The sequence below is a fragment of the Staurois parvus genome, unplaced genomic scaffold (assembly GCF_062004578.1).
Source record: "Staurois parvus isolate SC_StPar_1 unplaced genomic scaffold, SC_StPar_1.0 ptg000542l, whole genome shotgun sequence".
Taxonomy (NCBI): Eukaryota; Metazoa; Chordata; class Amphibia; order Anura; family Ranidae; genus Staurois; species Staurois parvus.
In genome coordinates this window covers 611,273-630,743 of record NW_028318338.1, presented here as the reverse complement: position 1 = coordinate 630,743, position 19,471 = coordinate 611,273, and the positions used below count along the sequence as shown (strand labels likewise).

The following is a 19,471-nucleotide window of genomic DNA, read 5'->3' as shown; positions in this document are numbered from 1 at the left end:
CTTTTCAATGATTCCTGAAAATGACATGTTCCCCGCTGCCTGCCGACTCCCAAGATACTTAAACCATGTATCTCAGGTGGCTTCGGGGCAATCCACTGCATGCGCTGTGTAATCAGAGGGGCAGCTTTAAAAGAGAAGTGCGAGTTTTGTTTTTTTTCCCTTAAATTATACTCACCTAGGTGGATCACATGACCGCTGATATCTCACCACTGCTGTGAGCAGAGAGTAGTCACCGCTGTCTACTTTGTCCCCCACCCCCACCAGCTCCTAAGAGCAGAAAAAGTTTTTGTAGAGTTTATTTGGAGTATTTTCCAGCAGAAAAAAATGCTTAACACTCGTAACAGCTTTTTTTTCAGCTAATAAAAGCTAACCCTCCTAAACGTTACTAAATCGCTACTACAAGCTGGCACAAAAACGCTGTTGTTAGTATTTTTTAGCCGTTTTTCTCTAGTGGTTTTTAAGCTTATAGAAAAATACTAGTGTGCATGGAGCCTTAATGCGCAACAAGGGTGAAAATCCTGGAAAAACTGGAAGAAAACTAATAAGGCTACATGCACACGGGGCGTTTTAATAACGCTGGTAACGCTAGATGTATAAAGTCATGTTAAAAACATTTTTAGCGGGTTTTTTTTAACTAAAAAAAAAAAACAAACTTTCAATAACGCTGGTTTTCCACAATTTACTGTGTTTTTACAGCTAAGAAAAACTCCTCTAGAAACCCACCAGTTCTTTTTTTTTTTTTCCAGCCAAAAAAAACAATTAGGCTATGTGTGCAGGAACACATAGGATAACATGCTGGGGAGTTTACTGGTTGTACAAAAAAAAAATAAAAAATCAAAAGCCAAAAACAGCAGCTGTAAAAACGTCCAGTGTGCATGAGGACCAATTCATTTTGGCCACTGGAATGCATTACCGCTCAAGTGTGCCTAAACGAGCCTTTAGGTGCATTTTGTGTTTGTTTGCTCTTCAGCTCTTCTCCTGAATGTGTTTTTGAGAGTTTTTTTTCCCCAGCCGCCTGTAAAGCACTTCTCTTGTAATAAGCATGTAAACATCTATGTGTACATAGGCTAAAATAGAGGTGCTTTCACAGGCTGAAAAAAGGAAAAGACAAAACACTATTAAAAGTGGTAATTTTTAAGCCCTGCATACATGAGGTCTACAACAAATTGTCTGGAGCTAAATGAGAATTTTATTCATTTTGCTTGCTTTATCTTTTCAAAACATAAATGTGAAATTAATCTAAATTATGCAGATAATCTCATAATATAGATTTGAAAAAACTTGTTCTTATGTACACTTTGATACTAGAGATAAAACGGGGGCTGGTCACATTTCTTCATTATGCATACAAACTGCTCTCTCACTTGCAGATTACATTAATTCACTGAGTCTGATGGGATTTGTTTGAAAACAATGGATTGTGTAGTCTCTAATTAAACATCCACAATGCTCCTGAAAATGAGACCTTTGCCCAGGCTTTAGGAGTGCATGAAACCGGTTTTTTTTTTTTGTTCACAAGAGAGACACTTTAAATAACGTGATTTTGTAATGCTGCCATTTGTACAAATTATTAAAGTGTGAATTTAATAATAGGTTACCCTAAAAATGGCTACTAAAGGCAAAGTGTCATCATGTGAAATAGCTACAGATTCCCTTTTTGTAACGTCATCCCCATCTACATAGAAATGATTGTAATTACTACAGTAAGGGCTCATTAACCACTTGCCCTGGTGAGGATTTACCCCCCTTCCTGACCAGGCCATATTTTGCGTTACAGTGCTGAGTTATTTTAACTGACAATTGTGCGGTCATGTAACACTGCATCTAAATTACATTCACATCCTTTTTTTCCCAACGAATTGAGCATTCTTTCGGTGGTATTTGATTGCCTGTGAGGTTTGATTTTTTTGCTCTATAAAAAACAAAACAAAAAAAACAAAAAAAGACCGACATTTTTACTTTTTGCAATTAAACACAACCAGTGAAAAAAATCTAAAAAAAAAAAAAAAAAAAAAAAAAAAAAAATCTAAATTTAGTCAGAAATTTAGGCCAAAATGTATTCTGCCATGTGTCTTTGCCAAAAAAAAATCCCAATACGTGTAAATTAATTGGTTTACATGAAAGTTATAGCATTTACAAATGGCGGTATATATATACTGGGATTTTTTATTTTTACTAGTAATGGCAGCAATCAGCAAATTATAGCGGGACTGCGGCGAGCATTCTGACACTGGGAGGGGGGGGAACTGACTGACTTGGTGTCACTGATATCCCGAGTGACACCAATACAGTGCGTCATCTAGAATGACCCGGAAGTGACGTTATGTCACTTCCGGGTCCCCGTTGAGAGATTCACTAAATGTAATGTGGTGCGATGTGCACTGCTTTATATTCAGTGTAGTATAGGGGAGACATGCAGGGTCTTTTAGACCTTGGACGTCTCAATAAAGAGAACCTGTCACCTAATATCACATAGGGGACTTTGTAATGTACAGCGCTGAGCGAACTATTGGCGCTTTATAAATACTGTATAATAATAATAATGTGATGAAAAAAAATTAAGTGTAAAAAATTATGTAATTTTTTTTAAATTGTAAAAAATTAAAGTTACACCTAAGCACAAAACATCCCCCCCCCCTAAAAAAAAAAATGAGGCCCCCTCCGACATATACACATGTACAAACATAAACGCACAAGCTGGGGCGCCTACACATGTAAACATCAATTGCGATACACATGTCACATATCGCCGGGCATGCCAGGATGACAGTGATCATTCTATCCGTAACACTAAACTGATGACCTATAAGGGGCTGTAAAAGCATCACCTATAGAAAATATAGGGTACTGAAATTTGTAGCCATTTCACAAGTGCACGCAAATTCAAGGTTTGACATGTTGGATATCTATTTACTTGGCGCAACCTCATCTTTTATATATTTTTTAAAAAATAGGGCAATTGCTTTTTTTGTGCCCTAAAATTAGCTTACTTGTATTTTTACTGAAATTTTGCAGTAATATCATGCAACAAAAAATTGGAACTACCACTTTTATTTTCCAGGGTCTCTGATTTCAGAAAGTATATAATGTTTGGGGGTTTATGTAATCTTCAGGCCTAAAATGATTTTTCTAATATACGCATAAGCGGCTCTGGCAGCAAAAGGGATAAAGGATAAGCCTGACACTCCCCCTTCCTGAGGAGTAGCCAATCGGTGCTCATTACACTGCAAGGTCTTTCTCCTCCCTGCTAGTCCCCAGATTTGGTGCTGGAGACAGGCCTGGGGGGGGGGGGGGTTGAGGGAGGAGGAGATAAACAGTGCAATGTTAAGAATTTTACACATTCAAGTTGCCATAAAACCCCTTTTGTTTTCCTAAAATCACCTCTGATTTAAATACGGTTTTCGTTAAAAAAAAAAATTTTTCATCTGGACAAGTAGATTGTCATGAGGGATGATTTAGTCCCTGGGCAAGTAGTTATTTCAAAGATGTCCACACCCCTGAGACTAATACCCTATTGTTAACAACACCTGTGCATTACTTGTACTTTTGATCTTTGCTCAGCAAAAAAAAAAAAAAAAAAACTGGACAAGAGCATGAGAAGAGGTGACAAGGGAGCTAGAGCGCAGGTAACACACTACCCTATGTTGAGGAGTGCTGTGCTGCACAAAAAAGTCCTCGTGTGATTTTAGACCTGTTGTGGTGTGCTGACAGCCAAGTTGAATAAACAGGCCACATGTTAACATGAAACACAATGGAGTTGATTTACTAAAACTGGAGTGCAAAAATCTAGTGCAGCTGTGAATGGCAGCCAATCAACTTCTAACTTCAGCCTGTTCCGTTAAGCTTTGGCAATACAACCTGAAAACTGGTTGGTTTCTAAGCAGAGCTGCACCACAATTTGCACTCACACTTATTAAATCAGCTCCACTGTGTTGATTATGCAACCGCCCGCAAGGGGACCAGAGATCTGAATGAACACTAAGCAAAATGAAGCACCACAAGACAGGCTGGCATTTTTTTTCTATGGAATAACTGGGCAAGAGACCAACTTTGCACATGTAAAACAGCCCTCTATGCCAACCTCATTTTAAAACGGAGTCCTAGGCCAACAGCTATATACAAAGATGAAATGCATGAATGACAGCGATTTTAGCTTCCAAATGATCTGTATTTCTGTCCATCCAGTCTTCGGATTTACACAGTTGTTCCACACAAAGCAGAATGTCTGGGGTGTGGGAGTTAATTCACACTTGAGCTGAGCATCTTTGGTTGTCTTTTTTTTCCAGTTTTTTCCAGGCATTTTAGCTCACCTTTTAGGCTTAAACTATCATTGTTAGTCAATGGATATGTAGTTACCAGGCGAGAAAACATAGAAAAATCTGGCATTACATGTGGTTTAAAGAGGCTCCCAATGAAGTCTATTGGCTCAAAGCACGCGAGTCTTCCTGACATGAATTTCACAACCTTTTGTAAGCAGCAAATCTTCAAGCAAAGTTCTGCTCAGGTAGGAATGGACACCATTGAGCATACTGGAAATCCTAGTGTCCAGCATCGAAGAGCTTCGAGTGAAGTTTAAAGTTGCACCTCAAAAACTGCTTAGGTGTGAACATTTAATATAATGTTACATAGTTGAACTTGATGGACTTTTGTCTTTTTTTCAACCAGACTAACCATTAAAAAAAAAAAAAAAGCTATAATCCTATACCCACAGTTAATCCAGAGGAAGGCAAAAAAAACCAGCAAAGCATGATCCAATTTGCTCCTGCAGGGAAAAAAATTCCTTCCTGATCCCCAGAGAGGCAATCGGATATTCTCTGGATCAACTTTACCTACAAATGTTAGTATCCAGTTATATCCTGTGTATCTAAGAAACAATCCAGGCCTTTTCTGAAGCAATCCACTGAGCTGGCTAGAACCAACTTTTGAGGGAGTCTATGCCACATTTTCACAGCTCTCACTGTGAAGAAACCTTTCCGTGTTTGGAGATTAAATTTCTTTTCCTCCAGACAAAAAGAGTGCCCCCTTATCCTCTGTGATGACCTCAGGGTGAATAGCTCTACACAGAGTTGAGCTCCTCCATGCCTCTTATCAGTTTGGTTGCCCTTCTCTGTACTTTCTCCAGTTCCCCAATGTTCTTTTTGTGAACTGGTGCCCAAAACTGAACTGCATATTCCAGATGAGGTATTACTAATGATTTGTACAGGGGTAAAATGATATCTCTCTCTGGAGTCTATACCTCTTAATACAAGAGAGGATTTTGCTTGCTTTAGAAACCACAGCTTGGCATTGCATGCCATTATTAAGCTTGTGATCTACCAGAACCCCCAGATCCTTCTCCACCATTGATTCCCCCAGTTGTACCCCCCCAGTATGTATGATGCATGCATATTCTTAGCCCCCAAGTGCATAACCTTACATTTATCAACATTAAACCTCATTTGCCACATAGTTGCCCAATTAAACAGTGCATTGAGGTCAGCTATAGTTAAATGTTAATCCTAGTGTTGAACTTCAAAGCGCTTCAGGAGACATTTAAAATCAAGCTTCAAAATGCTCAAGTGTGAACAGGGCCTTACTTTCATGGGTCCTCTTCCCACAGACATCCTGACACTGGAGCCTAGGTTCACACTGTGAGCCGCATGTGAATTGCATTGGAATTGCACTGCATTCCTGTGAAAACAGCTTGCGATTCTATGCAGTGTGATTGGAGCCCATTCATTTTGAATGGCTGAAATTGCACCGCATCAAAAAGGTGCATGCAGCGTTTCTTTTTTTTAAATTCGCACTGGAGACAGATCGCCTGGGCATTTATACTCATGCAATCCAGTTCAGGTAAAATCACTGCATTTGCGACCTGCGTTTGCTGTGTCGTAAACTTTCCATCAAACCCGCAGCAGACCGCAGGACACAGTGCAATTGCTAAGCGGTGCGGGAAACACACAAGAATCACTGTGTTTCCTGCATCAACGTGGTCCGGGGCAGAAAACGAAAGGAGCAGCAAAACACTAATGAGCTCATCCCTCTGCTACCCTGAACTCTCCTCTGATCAACATACTAGTTGCACTGCAGCACACCTAACTTGCTCGATGCATCTCTTCCCAGTCTGAGCTCTGCTCTAAAGGGACTGCAGAGGCTCATTCTTTAAAACCAATAAACCAATAAGTGAAAGTTCACCTTCAGAATGCACCCACTATCTTTTTTTTTTTTTTAAAAGAAATGCAGCTGTGTGGTGCTCCAACCACACAGCTGTGTCATTCAGTCAAACTTTCCTGTGAATGAGTAAACTACAAGTACCATCTGACACTGCAGCAGCCGGACTTGTAATTTCAGTGGGCTATGGGGTTGCTGATGAGCACTCTTATAGTCCACTGATATGTCCTCCCACTTATGAACAGAACGCCTGTACAGAGGTACATATCTGCTGGAGCCCACATTGCACCTATGATCTTCTGATCGTGAGTGCAATGCTTTCCAGTCTCCTAATAAATGCACCTTTTTTTTTTTGTTGCATAAATATGAGTGTGATACTTTTTCTGGTTTTAGTAGCACTTTAAGGATGCATTCATGAATACAAACTACATCATTTTGTGTCTTCTAGATCTAGTTTAGCTTTAAATACACTCAGGTCTGATAATCCTTTTTACATATTCGCTTTACAAAGATGACAAAAGTCATTTATGTTTAGAAGATCTTTAAATAAACATTAACCAACTCGTAAACCATACCAGTTTATGGGTTTGGTTACCTGAACAGATTTTGTATTCCTGTTATCAATAAACTGATCTCCTATTCCAAGAAAACAACTTTCCTTCTTTGTGTAATTATCAGGCAACTGCTGAAGTAAGAAGCAGAGTTTCTGCCTTAACTGGACACTTCCTGAGCTGACAGGCCTACAATTTACGAAGGGCCTGAAGCAGGGAGGCTGGAATGTCCCCAAGGTGTGAATGTGTGGGGGAGCAGAGAGGAGCTCAGTGTGGTGGGGGAGGATAGACGTGAATCAGGAAGCAGTAGTTTAGACAGCCCAAGAATGTTACCTGTCTGCGTTTGCCCATCCATCAAGCAGCCCTGCCCCCACAAGCTCTGATCTAACAGTAGACTCATTGCTCTTTGCAAGGCAAAAAGCAGCCACATTTTCTTTGCAAACCTGTAAACGTTTCAGCAGATTCTATTGAATGGAGACGTTTCCGATATGTAGCAGAGAGCTGCAGAACAGCACATTTAAAAGCTTATGAATATTTTACAAGCTGTAAAGGTTTAATCCATAACAAATATGTCTGCATGCGTAGGCATGCAAGGACCCAAATGGGAAGCGACTGGACCAATATAACCTGCACAGCCCCCATCCATCCTATTTTTCCTACCAAATACTTGCACCCCTTCCGCCCCGTCCTTTTCCAAAGTAAAGAAGTCTCATGAGCACTGATAAAGGACATGCAGGTCTATACTTGAGGCGACTGCAGCCAAATTAGTGCACTTGCAACAAACGAAAATTGGGTCTGTGATAATTTATTTGCACTCGACATTCAAATTTTCAGGACAAGTAAAACTCATGGACTCCTTGGACTTTTAAAAAGTATTAAAAGAGGAGTTCCAGCTGAAAAAAAAAAAAAAAAAAAGTCAGCAGCTGCAAAAACTGTAGCTGCTGACTTGTAAAATACAGGCACTCATCTGCCCCTCGGTCCATCGGTGTCCTCACCATGGCTGGTTTCACCAGCCGAGTTCTCTCCCTGGCACCAGAATCTTTAGTGTGGGCACCCGGCTGTGACAACTTGCGGGGGACAAAGACTTAAAGCAGAACGTCCGCTTTGGGTGGAGCTCCGCTTTAAACTCAAAAGCGAAAATGTATTAAATTGCAGCTCACCAATCCTTAGATGTGATGGCTGTATTCATTGTATTTGTTTAGTTTTCTTTTTTCCCTTTACTTTCACCTGGTGATCCAGCAAGTCCTATTTTTCAATTTCCTTTAAAGCTGGCCTTACATGGCTCGAAATTCGGCCGGTTCAGCAGGGACTGACCAAATTTTGATCTACACATGGTCATTGTGGTTGGACAGAAGTTGATCTACCAATTAACATCTGTTCAATTACTCTATTAGAAAAAACTGTTAAAAATGAAGAAAATGGTTTGTTGTAATAGCTTATAAAGTTCGAACTGAAGTTCAACTTCAATTTGTTAGTGTATCTAAATCTGCTAGTTTAACACTACCCTCTCCCCGGACTGACAATGTAGCAATCTCTGTTGCTCCTCCATTCAGAATGCAGACACCCTAAGATAGGAAGTGTGTTATTGGCCTGATTACCAGGCGAAATAAAGGGAAAAAAAACCTGAAAACTAATGCAGCCATCACATTTTAGGATTGGTAAGCTGCAAATTAATACAGTTTTGGTTTTGGCTGTAATACAGCTTTAGAAGAAGCAGGTACACCACAAACGTTTGTCCTGAAAATGTGAATGTTAGCGGAAAAAAAAAACCTACGGACCCAATTTGTTTTATGCTAATCTACAGAAACTTTGAGGGTGTATTCACACTTATCCATTTTAATGCGGCACAATTCCCCTAAAGGGAAAGTTCCACTTTATGTCCTCCTACAATCGCCCCCCCACACATTATCATTCTTTGGGGGGAAAGGGTACCTAGTTTTTAAATGAACCAGCTCCCACTTCCACTTCGATCGCCTAGGTGATGTGAGCAGAAGTTCAGCCCCCCTCTCTTTGCCGGCAGCCTTCTGTCCATTTATTAGAAGTCTGCACCTACAGTATTTGTAGCTGCTGATTTCATTTTTTCCTCTTTCTAGGGTGAAGTTCCTCTAAGGAGAAATCCAGGTTTTCCCTTTGAGGCTGGTTCACACTAGGTGTTGCAGCTTAGTGTGAAAGGGAAAAGAAAACTATACAGGTTCATTCACACCTATGTGTGTGCAGTACCTCCTGTGAATCCAGCCTTTATGATTCTGCAGAAGATCTGCCCTTTCCTTCTTCCATTGCTACCCTGACAGCTCCTCCCCATCAGAACCCCGATTTGACAGCACTCTTCTCGCTACCACCCACCCAGAGGTTCTAGCATCCCCTATTTAAAGCAGAACTTTACCAAAAATTTAACTTTCCACACATCCTCCTCCTCCTCACCCCCCTCCCCCACTACTTGGAATGTATTTTTTTTTTTTGGGGGGGAGGGGGGAATCTGGTATTGACAGGTGACCTCTACCACTTCCAGCACCAGTGGCAAGTTCTCCTCTCCTCCCTGCTTGCAACCTTCTGAGACATGTCATAGGTCCCAGAGGGCTGTGGGACCATTCACAAAGCGCATCACAATGCGGTTTGCGCATGCGCAGTGGGAAGCCACCTGTGAGACTGCAAGGAGTCACAGCTGGCTGCCCACAGTAAACATGCCGGGTGTATATAGACAGTGGAGTCTGTTTACACCCATCGATCCATAGAGCAGACTGGACTAGCTCTGTGTCTGCTCTGCATAAACAGAGGGAACATGGACCTGTCATCTGCCCACTCTGCTCTGATCAGCAGGGGATCAGTGGACAGATCCCTTGCTGATCTATTTGGAATCTACACCATGTGAAAGGGGCCTAAGTGGGAAGACTACAAGTCCCTTCTTTTGCGGTAGAGAGGCTTCCAGATTGATCTGGCACAAGTGAAGAGCTGTGACCACACTTGTAAATTAGGGTTTACTTCCTCCTGCAAGATTTCATCCTCCCCTCTGGTGTAAGACAAATGACTCTGAGACTTTGATGTAAGGAGAGACCCTGATGGTTGTACGTTTGTTTGAAATTTCTTTACTTTGTTTTAATTAATTAAAACCTATTAATTAAAATTTGATAAAAATAGTTTATAAAACTGATATTTTTTTGACTGCAAAAATTTGTCAAATATACGACATGGCCCTTGTACTGAAAAGCTTGGAGACCCCTGCTCTAGCACCATAACAAAAAGACCTTTGTAAAGACCTTGGGCTAGAGGTAAATGACGCAGAAGTCTGTGCACTGCACCTAGGACACACTGTTCACGGCTGCAAAGCTTTGCAGGTTTCTATGCAAAAATGTAATAAATGCACATTTTTTATTCTCTCTTTATAAGACAGTACAATGTGCAAAGCTCATTAAGCCATAGCAACCTATTAGAATTCTTTCATTGCACCTTTTCTGTCTAGTGATGGATAAAATCTTTATAGGCAACGGTTGCTGCATATCACAGCTCTTCGCATTTCCTTAAAATACGAGCCTCCAAAAAGGTGTTTGTTGTGCCAAAGAGTCTCATGAAGATAAATGTGATCATAAACCATAATTACTTATACGTCAGAACCATCCCTTGGCCTTTTGTGCAAACGCCAGCAATGCTTCACAGACAGCAGTACACATTCTCCACCTTTCGAAAAAAAAATGCCTCTGGGCAAGTAAATGGGTGGTGATAAAAGGAAAGAAAAAAAAAAAGGGAGCAGGGACGGGCCAGCCTCTCGCTTGCGGAACCTGTCACCTCCACCTGGCAGGCCAAACCAGTCAGAAACCTGTAGAGATAAGTGATTTTCTTCCTGCCTGAAGACAACAACCAACCCCCTGCAAAGCCTCAAATCCCAGGGCAATGCGGCCCTGGACCTTGCACCCAGACACAATGAAGGAGCAGCTAATCTACACGAAGTCCTTCAAGTCAAACATGACAAGATGAGTGACTTTAAATGATATCTGCCATATGCACCTGTGTGATAAGGCCCTGGTGAAAACAGCCATTCCCTAACTCATAGGACACATATAATAGCTCTGAAGCAGTGAAGCGAAAACGACTGAATTACTAATCTGGAACTAGCAAGCAATCAATGCTAGAACACAGCGACTTCAATCAGAGTGTAAGAGGATCTTCACCGTAGAAAGAAAAAAAATGAAGTCAGCAGCTACTAATCCTGTATCTGCAGTACTGACTTTAAATAAAAGGACACTTATCTGTCCAGGTATCCAGCAACGTCCTCACCCAGGCTGGCTCTTTGGGTCCCCAATGCTAGCATGTTTACTATTGGGAGCTGGCTGCGATTCCTTGCAGCTTCTCACTGGGACTTCCCGCTGCACTATGTGAAAAGTCCCGCAGCCTCCTGGGACCTGTGATGTGTCCCAGAAGACTGTAGGCAAAGAGGGGGGCCAAACTTCCCCTCAGATCACCTAGGAAATCTGAGCAGATACCTTTCAACACTAGGTACCAGTTATTGTGCCAAGTGTGGTACAGGAGGGAAGGGAGGAGAACACAAAGCGGAACTTCCATTTTAGGGTGAAGTTCCGCTTTAGGCCTCATGCATACAGGACATTTTTGAAGCTGCTCCTAAAGGCATCAGGCATTTTTCTCCAGCCTCTACACTCCCCTGCATGTTAACCTTTGTGCCATGCCCGCAGACTTTTGGCAACGTTTAGTGGCAGGAAAAAACCCCCCACTGAGCAGCAGAGTGTGGGCAGAGAAAAAAAATACCTGACGCCTCTAAACGCTAGTTGCATTTAGCGCTTGAGCGTTGATACATTTCAATGGCCAGATAGAATGATGTATTCTGTCCAATTAAATGAATTAACGGCCAATCGCTTGACGCCTGTAAACGCACCTAAACGCTTGTAAAAATGTTAGACACTTTTCTGCAAAACCGCTGCCGACTTCTAGGAGTTAAACGTCCTGTGTGCATGAGGCCCTAATCACACAGGTGATCTGCAGTTCAGGAGAACAGCTAAAAGCGCTCCTAAGGCCCCAGGCTCACTGGGGCTTCAGGCATTTAGGTGCAGGTAGCGGGTTCAAGTGTCCCATCCAGCCCTGCTGAGGACAGCCTTACAAACTCAATGACAGGCTGACAGCTGCTGCAGCCGGAAGGTACTTCCATTTAGAGTAGTATACACCCAGAGATGTAAGCAGTCTGCGTTCCCTGGGTGCACACCGCCCTAAACGCTACGTACCGCTGTGTGCGCCATCCAGCTGCTGCAGCTGTCAGCCTCTCAGAGTTTGACAGGCTGCTGCCATCAGGGCTGGATGGATCACCTGTGCCCTTCGTCAGCAGCTAAACACCACAGTCCCATTCACCAGTGCTAAACGCACCTTTCGGGGGCCTAAAGAATATAAAAAGAACAGACAATGAATCAAATCAATGACACTTGACCTAAGGTTTCGCAGTGTGAATGATATTCCTGATATGTTCTGCTGAACATAAAATGTTATTATAATAAAGACCTTAGAGTGGAAGTTCGCTCTCTCAGTCCACACTGACTAGTTTTAATCCCTATGCTGCTTGCATTACTAAACAGATAGAAAAGTCTATATTTCCTTGTTTTAAACCTTTTTTTTTTTAAACAATTCTTCAATTACTTCCTGGTTTCCAGGCCTAGGCAAACGATGCTGTACATGCCAGGAGTCTTCAAGAGAGGAGGAGCTTTCCCAGCTAACCACACATTTCTACCTGCATGCCTGAGCTAAAGGCAGATGGATTCCTGGAAGCAAATGCTATATGAATCTTCTGCCCTTGCCCAAGATGTCCACAGCCAGAAGAGCTAGGGGTTGTCTTTCTCAGCGATTTCTCATCAAAATAAAGCACGGAGACATGGAAGGATGGGGGAGTTTGCTCTGAATATTAAAAATGAATTAAACTGCCTGGGGTGCCCAGATGCAGTGCAGTTCCACTTTAAGATAGCTATGTTTTTTTTATTTTTATTTCCTGTCTGCGCATATAGGTATCAGAATACTGGGATGATGATACGCAGTGATGTCCCCCCTCCATATGAAGCATTATAGCGCCGTGTTATCTTTATTTCTATCTGCTAAAATAAACAGAAAATGAGCCGCAATTCTGTGACACGATGAACCCAGTGTGTATGCAGTCTCCTTCAGCCCGCTCATACACAGGAACATCGGAACACAATGGACCGAAAATCTAGGATGCAACCAGAATGTCCTCTGTACAGCCAAATCAAAGACAAATTAACTTGATTAATCCCATGAAAGTGGAATACTAGAATGTATCTCATCGTAAAACTGCCCCCATGATTGCACAATGCTACAAAATGTTACTTTTGTGACTCACTCTGTAAGTAGCCATTTGTTCCATCTGTTTAGCAGTCATTTGTTACACCTTGGGATTTATTCCCTGCTACTAAACAACCTCCTGTGTGGCTCTAGCCGCCTATAGAATACACAAAGAGTGGAGCGGACTGCCGTATATTTCTTGCTGGATTCCTGGCCTGTACATCAAGTACCATTCCTGCAGGACTGGCAGCTGAGGGAACAAACTCACATCTGTTCTAACACTCTCCTCTGCAATCACAGATCCCAGCAGATCTCACCCCCCTCTAGCTGCTGGAGGGGACGGCCTGACTCATCGCAGCAGAAAGTCTGTCACTCTTCTCAGCTAAAGTGCCTCATTCTTCAGCAGTGCAATGCAATGATCAGGAATGAACTAAAGAAAAAAAAATGTTTGAAAAATCTAAACCTTAGGGAGGTTGGACTGTGGCCAGTGGGAGGAATTATCTCCCCTTGTTGGTGTCATTGGAGAAATTGTGCCACGTTACAGATGTCAATAAGAGGAATATTGGTGTTAGTAAATAGCAGCCCATCATCGGTGTCAGTGGGAGGAATAATGTCCCCATATTTGTGCTAGTGGGAGGAATTATCCCCCCTTGTTGGTGTCAAAGGGAGAAATAGTGACCCAATATTGGTGTCGAAGGGAGAAATATTGACCCAATATTGGTGTCAGTGGAAAGAATAGTTCCGCATATTCTGTGTCTGTGGAAGGAATGGTGACTTAATATTGGTGTCAGTGGAAGGAATAGTGCCCCAATATTGAGGTTAATGGGAGGAATAGTGCCTGAATATTGGGGTTCATGGAACAGGACTTCATCATTGGCATAAGTTGGAAGACTAGTCTTATTCTTGGTGTCAGTGGGCGTAACAATGATCCAATATTGTTAGTGGGAGGAACAGTGGGCCATCACTGATGCCATCTGGAGAAACAGTGCTCAATTACGTGTGTCAATGGGAGGAATAGTGCCCCACTTTTGGTGTTAGTGACAGGAAATGTGCCATATTGTAGGTGTCAATGGGAGGACTAGTACTCCCAATACCGGTGTTAGTGAAATAAAACCCCACTGTCAGTGGGAGGCGCCGGGCCTCCTTGCCGGTGTCAGTGGGAGGCGCCGGGCCTCCTTGCCGGTGTCAGTGGGAGGCGCCGGGCCTCCTTGCCGGTGTCAGTGGGAGGCGCCGGGCCTCCTTGCCGGTGTCAGTGGGAGGCGCCGGGCCTCCTTGCCGGTGTCAGTGGGAGGCGCCGGGCCTCCTTGCCGGTGTCAGTGGGAAGAACAGTGCCTCATTGTTGGTGTCAGTGGGAAGAATAGTGCCTCATTGTTGGTGTTAGTGGAATAGTGCCACATCATCGTCAGTGGGAGGAACAGTATCCCATCATTGATTTTAGCAGGAGGAATAGTGCCCTAAGGGGCAGTTAAAGTTAACCAGAGAACCACATCCATCTAACCAAACTAAAACTATTAAACCAAAAGTAAAAACACGAATTAATAAACCAATAAAAATACACCTCTACTTCCTAGATTGTAAGCTCCCAGGATCAGGCCATCCTACCCCTCTTGTATTGAACTGTATTGTTGCTGTATTGTCTCCCGGTATATTGTAAAGTCTGAGCAAACTGTTGGCGCCATATAAATCCTGTATAATAATAATACTTCCTAATACAAAAGTCTGAAAGCCAGGAAGAGCCATGCGGATGAGGCACAGCCCGGCACACAAGGAGTCCTTCTCTTTAACATTTCAATGAAACCTGAGCCCAGCCAGGCCAGAATCAGGTTTCAAAACACAGGCAGTCCGCTCCCGCCATGCTTCTCCTCCAGGATCCCAGTCAATGATTGACTCTGTCACTATCACACCCCGTGCTGGACACCCGGCCTCATCTATGGCAAAATGTAGTCCTGTAGTTATAGTGCAGAACAATGAAGGAGAGGTGTGGGGGAGAGGAGCACGGGGGAGTATGTGGGGGGAAAGGGGAGAGAAGCGCGGGGGAGTATGTGGGGGAGAGGAGCGCGGGAGAGTATGTGGGGGAGAGGAGCGCGGGAGAGTATGTGGGGGAGAGGAGCGCGGGAGAGTATGTGGGGGAGAGGGGAGAAGAGGAGGGGGGAGAGGGGCGCGGGAGAGTATGTGGGGGAGAGGAGCGCGGGGGGAGTATGTGGGGGAGAGGGGAGAAGAGGAGGAGTACAGAAGAGCATGGGGATGAGCAGGGGAGTATAGGAGGGGGGAGCAAAGAAGGTGAGGGGGGAGTCAAGAATGGAGAAGATCAAGGGTGTATGGAGGGGAGGGGAGCAGAGGAGTAAAGGGGAGCTTGGGGTGGAAAGGAGTATGGAGTACAGTGGAGGGGGGGAGGAAGAGTACAGTGGGGGGGAGGGGGGGGGAGGAAGAGTACAGTAGAGGTAGAGAGGGGGAGGGGGGGGGAAAGAGTACAGTAGAGGTAGAGAGGGGGAGGGGGGGGGAAAGAGTACAGTAGAGGTAGAGAGGGGGAGGGGGGGAAAGAGTACAGTAGAGGTAGAGAGGGGGAGGGGGGGGGGAAAGGAGTACAGTAGAGGTAGAGAGGGGGAGGGGGGGGAAAAGAGTACAGTAGAGGTAGAGAGGGGGAGGGGGGGGGGAAGAGTACAGTAGAGGTAGAGGGGGAGGGGGGGGGGGAAGAGTACAGTAGAGGTAGAGAGGGGGAGGGGGGGGAAGAGTACAGTAGAGGTAGAGAGGGGGAGGGGGGGGAAAAGAGTACAGTAGAGGTAGAGAGGGGGAGGGGGGGGGAAGAGTACAGTAGAGGTAGAGGGGGAGGGGGGGGGGGGAAGAGTACAGTAGAGGTAGAGAGGGGGAGGGGGGGGAAGAGTACAGTAGAGGTAGAGAGGGGGAGGGGGGGGAAGAGTACAGAGAAGGGGGGAGGAAGAGTACGGGGGGGGGAGGAAGAGTACGGGGGGGGGGGGAGGGAGGAAGAGTACGGGGGGGGGGGAAGAGTACAGTGGGGGGGGGGGGGGAGGAAGAGTACAGTGGGGGGGGGGGGGGGGGAGGAAGAGTACAGTGGGGGGGGGGGGGGGGAGGAAGAGTACAGTGGGGGGGGGGGAGGAAGAGTACAGTGGGGGGGGGGGGGGGAGGAAGAGTACAGTGGGGGGGGGGGGGGGGAGGAAGAGTACAGTGGGGGGGGGGGGGGGGGAGGAAGAGTACAGTGGGGGGGGGGGAGGAAGAGTACAGTGGGGGGGGGGGAGGAAGAGTACAGTGGGGGGGGGGGGGGAAGAGTACAGTAGAGGTAGAGAGGGGGAGGGGGGGGGAAGAGTACAGTAGAGGTAGAGAGGGGGAGGGGGGGGGAAGAGTACAGAGGGGGGGGGGAGGAAGAGTACGGGGGGGGAGGAAAGAGTACAGTGGGGGGGGGAGGAAAGAGTACAGTGGGGGGGGGGGAGGAAAGAGTACAGTGGGGGGGGGGGGAGGAAAGAGTACAGTGGGGGGGGGGGAGGAAAGAGTACAGTGGGGGGGGGGGAGGAAAGAGTACAGTGGGGGGGGGGGAGGAAAGAGTACAGTGGGGGGGGGGGGGGAAAGAGTACAGTGGGGGGGGGGGGGGAAAGAGTACAGTGGGGGGGGGGGGGAAAGAGTACAGTGGGGGGAGGGGGGAAAGAGTACAGTGGGGGGAGGGGGGAAAGAGTACAGTGGGGGGAGGGGGGAAAGAGTACAGTGGGGGGGGGGAAAGAGTACAGTGGGGGGGGGAAAGAGTACAGTGGGGGGGGGAAAGAGTACAGTGGGGGGGGGGAAAGAGTACAGTGGGGGGGGGGAAAGAGTACAGTGGGGGGGGGGAAAGAGTACAGTGGGGGGGGGGAAAGAGTACAGTGGGGGGGGGGAAAGAGTACAGTGGGGGGGGGGAAAAGAGTACAGTGGGGGGGGGGAAAAGAGTACAGTGGGGGGGGGGAAAAGAGTACAGTGGGGGGGGGGAAAAGAGTACAGTGGGGGGGGGGAAAGAGTACAGTGGGGGGGGGAAAGAGTACAGTGGGGGGGGGAAAGAGTACAGTGGGGGGGGGGAAAGAGTACAGTGGGGGGGGGAAAGAGTACAGTGGGGGGGGGGAAAGAGTACAGTGGGGGGGGGAAAAGAGTACAGTGGGGGGGAAAAGAGTACAGTGGGGGGGAAAAGAGTACAGTGGGGGGGAAAAGAGTACAGTGGGGGGGAAAAGAGTACAGGGGGGGGGAAAGAGTACAGGGGGGGGGGAAAGAGTACAGGGGGGGGGGAAAGAGTACAGGGGGGGGGGAAAGAGTACAGGGGGGGGGAAAGAGTACAGGGGGGGGGGAAAGAGTACAGGGGGGGGGGGAAAGAGTACAGGGGGGGGGGAAGAGTACAGGGGGGGGGAAAGAGTACAGGGGGGGGGAAAGAGCACAGGGGGGGGGAAAGAGCACAGGGGGGGGGAAAGAGTACAGGGGGGGGAAAGAGTACAGGGGGGGAAAGAGTACAGTGGGGGGGGGGAGAATACAGTGGGGGGGAGAATACAGTGGGGGGGGGAGAGTACAGTGGGGGGGGGGGTAGAGGTGTCCGAAGGAGTACAGGGGGAAAAAAGTACAGTGGGGGGGGGGGGTAGAGGAGTATTGGGGGGGTAGGGGGTGTCCGGAGTACAGGGGGTATAGTACAGTGGTGAGGGGGGGGTAGAGGAGTATGGGGGGGGGGGGAGTAGGGGTGTCCGGAGGAGTACAGTGGTGGGGGGGGGGGGGTAGAGGAGTATGGGGGGGGAGTAGGGGTGTCCGGAGAAGTAGGGTGTCCGGAGGAGTACAGTGGTGGGGGGGTAGAGGAGTATGGGGGGGAGGTAGGGGTGTCCGGAGGCGTACAGTGGTGGGGGGGGGTAGAGGAGTATGGGGGGGGGGGGGGGAGTAGGGGTGTCCTGAGGAGTACAGTGGTGGGGGGGGTAGAGGAGTATGGGGGGGGAGGTAGGGGTGTCCGGAGGAGTACAGGGAAGTAGAGAAGAGTACGGCGGAGTAGAAGAGCCCCCCTCCGGTCCGTGGTCCCCCTCCGGTCTCACCTCTTGGAGTGCGCCTCGGACGGGTTGCGGTCCCGCTGGCGGCGGTTCTTGAACCAGTTGCTGACCTGGGTGAGGGAGAGGCCGGTGATCTTGGCCAGGTTCCTCTTGGCGGCGGGGGACGGGTAGCGGTTGTGTTTGTAGAGCTCTTTGAGGGCGTTGCGGGACTTCTCCTTGAAGCAGTAGACGGTCTCCTCTCCGTCCCAGATGGTGCGGGGGAGAGGGAACTTCCTGCGGAGCCGGTACTTGTCCACCGCCCCCAGCGGTCTGCCCCGGGCCCGCTCCGCCTCGTTGTAGCGCGCCTTGTACCACAGGTCCTGGAGGGCGGCGTGGTTGGCCGCCTCGAAGTTGTGGCTCTCCAGGACGGAGAAGAGCTCCTGGTAGCGGCCCTGATGGAAGGCCACCAGCGCCCGGGCTTTCAGGATGCTCTCGTTGCCACGTAGCAGCTCGCTCTGGGGCAGAGACCACAGGAACCGGGCCAGCCTGTCCAGGTCGCCGCCTTGCTGCAGAGCCTCGCACACACAGGCGACGTGCTCCGGGGAGAAGGCCAGCGTGTACGGGGCCACCTCGCTCTTCACCGCCTCCTCCTCCTCCGCCGCCGGCCCGGGCTCCATGGAGAACGCGGCGCCGTCCAGGACATCCTCCTTCTTGATCTCTATCCCGTTGGAAGGGGAAGACATTTTCCCTCCTCGCCCCCCTTCTCTGACAAAAAAAAAAGAAAAGTCCTCCCCTCCGTCCGATCAGGTTTCCATCGGCCGCGCGGCGATCATTAGGAGCTCCTCTCCTCTGCTTTACTCTTTTTTTTTTTTCCGAAGTGTAAACGGAGAGCAACGTGACTTCTCCACAACTGCAAAACTCTGCCAGCGACGTCCCGGCCCCGGAGCTGGGAGCACCATTGGGGGACTGGGGGCGGGGCCTGTGCTGTGCAAGACCGGCCGTCGTCCTGGCAACCGTCACTCAAAGTACACCCCCCACCTATCCCGCACGCTGCACACACCTCCACCTGGACGGATAACGTTTCCCGCACACAGTACACCTCCGGAGAGACCCGGACCGAGAACATTTCCCGCACACAGTACACCTCCACCTGGACGGAGAACATTTCCCGCACATCTCAGCCTAGTCCACTGAAGTCGGAACTTTATCAAGTCTGACCGAGAACTCAGGAGGGCCGGACGGGGGGATCGCTGCTCCTCACAACAAACAGACCATGTAGCACTGAGGTCCCTGGTTCAAATCCAGATTAGGACACCATCTGCATGGAGGTTGCATGGAGCTCCTCTGGGTTGTCCAGTGTCTTCCCGCACCCAAAAGACATGCTGCTGGGTTAAAAGTGGATCTTCACCCCTAAAAACCAAGTTCCTTGCACCTGGTTCCAGCCCCCTCCTCTCCCATACCTCCATCTAGAGAACCAATCAGTCATGACTCTATGGCCACCCACCTAATATT

At 47.3% G+C, this 19,471-nt stretch overlaps 1 protein-coding gene across 2 annotated transcripts in view; it reads right to left on the bottom strand.

Annotated features, from left to right (window-relative positions):
- Nucleotides 1-18,833, bottom strand: part of SIX4 (SIX homeobox 4) — a 55,577-nt gene extending 36,744 nt beyond the window's left edge. For both annotated transcript variants that reach the window (XM_089690769.1, XM_089690771.1), the window contains exon 1: nucleotides 18,026-18,833. In XM_089690769.1, the coding sequence (XP_089546895.1) occupies nucleotides 18,026-18,702 (677 nt within the window). In that variant the 5' untranslated portion in view covers nucleotides 18,703-18,833. The remainder of the gene's footprint in view (nucleotides 1-18,025) is intronic.
- Nucleotides 18,834-19,471: the final 638 nt, after the last annotated feature.